Source organism: Mandrillus leucophaeus, unplaced genomic scaffold (genome assembly GCF_000951045.1).
Source record: "Mandrillus leucophaeus isolate KB7577 unplaced genomic scaffold, Mleu.le_1.0 Scaffold157, whole genome shotgun sequence".
Classification (NCBI taxonomy): domain Eukaryota; kingdom Metazoa; phylum Chordata; class Mammalia; order Primates; family Cercopithecidae; genus Mandrillus; species Mandrillus leucophaeus.
In genome coordinates, this window is record NW_012101554.1 from 4,918,448 (window position 1) to 4,921,733 (window position 3,286).

A 3,286-nucleotide genomic window follows, 5' to 3' on the forward strand; every position below is an offset into this window, starting at 1 on the left:
GTTTTCTAAAATTCAGAGTATCTGGGATTTTAAAAGTAGCACTTTTTAAAAAGTTCAACAAGTCACATAACACTTAAAACATCAAAAAAGCTTTCTGATAAAAAGCTCAGCTTTTAAATCACGTTTTGTTTCTGCAAATTTGGGAGACAAATTGAGTTCTTACTGGAATGTGGCCTATGGCTGGTTGACAACTCTGAAATGGAATGTCTCCAAATGGCAGTGCCTCCCTTTCCGCCCTCCCTAGGACCACACCAACAACCAGCTCCCAAGCACAAGTTCTTGCTCCCATTTTTTTGTAGGGGTGGGGGTGGGACCTTCAGGCTGCTATCTTCGCCATCTGCTGTTCTAACTTGGAAATACGCTCATCTTGATTGCAGATTGTGTCTTTTATAGATTTGATCTCTTTTAAAATCTCATCCAACTTGGCTTCATTTTGCTAAGAAAACAAACAAAAAAAGGAGGCAGTGATTAAAATGCAGTAAACAAAGTTCAACACAGTTCAAAACTTGTAAGATATAAAATGCAGTTTTCTGTTTTGCAAATGGCAAGCCATAGTCACCAAGTTGAAAAGAGACATCAAAGCCCTACTGCATCTGGGGCTTTGAACCCAATGAGCACTGGCCGATCTAGCTGAAACCCTGTGGCAAAGCGACTGTGTCACAGTGTCACAGTGCCACTTCTGATCCCGAAGCCTGTGCATTTACTCAAATAAAGGGTCTCCTGGGTCCCAATTAGACTATAGGACAAAACAGGCTCCTTCAAGAGTGCCCTACATCACAACCACCCCAATCATTCCATCAAGAGTAACTTCTATCTGACCAGAGCGAGGGCTGACTCTCCCAGAGGCTACAGAGCTCCTGCCATCTGTGACGGAGGCTCCTTCTTGGGAGGGAAACCCTTGCCCTGTGTGTCCACTCCTCCTCTCTTACCCAGGACCTGCTCTCCCGGCAACAGCAGCACTCTCCAGTGGCCACAGCGAATCAAAGGCAGGCTCGATTCCCTTCACCCCACCACCCAAAGGGCTCTTGACTAAATCCCCCTTGTTGCCAACCCCACACAGCCAGATCCTTCTGTTGTAACCACTTAGCTACATCTGAACACTTGCCACTCCCTCCTTCCAGGGACCTCCTCTCCCTGGTGCCTATGACCCCACGCTCCCATGATATTTTATTTCTACCCAAATCAGAGAAGGAAGACTGATACCTATCCAAATCTTGGTGGTTTGTGGCCACACTTGGTTCCTTTAATGGGGCTAAAGGAGCTTTAACTCCGTTAAAGGAGGCAAGTGTGGCCACAAACCACCACCATCCCGTGACCGAGGACCTTCTCCCACTTTTTCATTTACTGAAAACCCCCGTGCACCCAGCTGGGACAGTACTCGCCGACGCCCCGGACCACAAGGGCTTTCCAGACGATAAAGCCCGAACCAGCCAAGCACCCCTGCACTCCAGTCAGTGGTCCTCACCACACTGGCTGTGTCTGTAGTTTTCTTGGGGACGCTGATCAGGTCGCACTTCTTGTTTGCAGTGGGCTTGCTATCCAGAATGTTCTTCTTGACCACCTTGAGATCCCTGTTTTTGCCTGGAATATACCCGTGCTTCAAGGAGATGAGGATTGGGTCTGCATTCTTGCCCTCGAACCACTCTTCTGCCTCCAGCGCGGCCTCTGGCCCCGCTGTGTCAGGATACAGGTCATCTTGGAAAAGGTCAGACTACAAGAGACATTTGGCACCCACGGGTAAGGAAGAAGAAAGGCCTGGGATTTTTGAATTTCATTTTTACATTTGTTTAAAACATGGATTGTCTAGAAAACTGAGCACTCACCTTCCTGGGAACAGTCATGATAATAGGTTCACACTTTCTCTCATGAAGTTTGAAGAATCTTCAGAGGGGAAATAAAGGCAAAGTTGCATTTAGTGAAATATGAGGTTGACTAACAGGATGAATAATGAGTTTTCTACAATGTTGTCTGAAATGTCAAGTGCCTCTTTACCCATCCCCGCAACTGATCCACCCTGGGAATAGGCAGAACTTAGTGTTCCTAGTTGACAAGATGACAGAACGGAAGCTGAGAGTCACTATGCTAGGAAATGGCAGACTGGAGACAAGAACCATGAGTAGAGGTCTATGTATGATGCCAATTATCTGGGGGGCAGACAAACTGGTAGAAATAATAGCAACACTGAAACTGACTCACTTGTGAAAAAATTACCATGTCAACATACAGGAAAGAACACACATCTGTTAGACTGTATCTACAATGCAACGTGGGTACAAGGTCTTCTGCCAGCTTGAGGTGGTTGAACATGTGTAAGTATAAATATGACTTTTAGAAAACAAACAAAAAAAATCGTAGGATTATGATTTTCCCTTCCAAGCAAACCACCTCGTACACAACACTCAAGAAAAAATGTGAAACTATCCAAAATGTGGAAAGAGAATGTAAAGCAACTTGCACTGTAATATTGGAAGAAGGGAGCAAAGAGCTCTGTAATGGGGAAGAAAGGTAAAACATTTTTGTTTGTATTGTACAAGAGAACTAAACAGACCAGAAATGACTTCTCTTATGATGACTCTGATAAGGTCAAGCCAATTTTCTTTGTCAGTCAAGATGGGAAACAATAAAAAAATCTCTCTAAAGCTCCTGGCAAAAGAGGTGGCCTTAGTGAGCATTCTGACCAGATCACCAGATCAAATGGCTGGTGTGCAAGGGGGGAGTTGAGTGTGGGCGTCAATGCTGCTGGGGAAATGTTTTTTGAATTCCAAGAGTTTAAGTCAGAGAAGACACGGCCACATCAAATATGCAAAACCAGTGAAACTCATTTCTCCTGGAAACCTGCAGCCTTTGGCATCTGATACTGGGCAGGAGTCCATTGAAGACAACCTGGCAGATACATTGCTCTAACGCATCAGGGGAACAAAAGCTGAGTAGAGCTCAGGGTGGTAAAGGTTTATAAAATCATCGTCCTCTTTAAAGGGAAGGTTGTGTCAAATGTGCCTCTTCACTATTTAAACCAAAAACCAAAAGAGTCCCAAATAAACCAAAAACATTTTTTTTTTTTTTTTTGAGACCGGGTCTTGCTCTATCGCCCAGGCTGGAGTGCAGTGGCACAAGCTCACTGAGGCCTTGACCTCCTGGGCTCAAGCAAATCCTCCCACCTCAGCCTCTGGAGTAACTGGGACCACAGGTACATACTACCACACCTGGCTAATTTTTTTAATGTTTTGTAGAGACAGGGTCTCACTAGATTGTCCATACTGCTCTTGAACTCCCAGGCTCAAGTGAT

General features: G+C 45.1%; 1 protein-coding gene across 3 annotated transcripts in view; it reads right to left on the reverse strand.

The window, feature by feature from the left end:
- Positions 1-22: 22 nt before the first annotated feature.
- The window catches only part of CORO1C (coronin, actin binding protein, 1C), an 85,676-nt gene continuing 82,412 nt past the window's right edge, over positions 23-3,286 (reverse strand). For all 3 annotated transcript variants that reach the window (XM_011975579.1, XM_011975578.1, XM_011975580.1), the window contains 3 exons: positions 1,824-1,881; positions 1,466-1,711; positions 23-436 (listed from right to left, as the gene is read on the reverse strand). In XM_011975579.1, the coding sequence (XP_011830969.1) occupies positions 317-436; positions 1,466-1,711; positions 1,824-1,881 (424 nt within the window). In that variant the 3' untranslated portion in view covers positions 23-316. The remainder of the gene's footprint in view (positions 437-1,465; positions 1,712-1,823; positions 1,882-3,286) is intronic.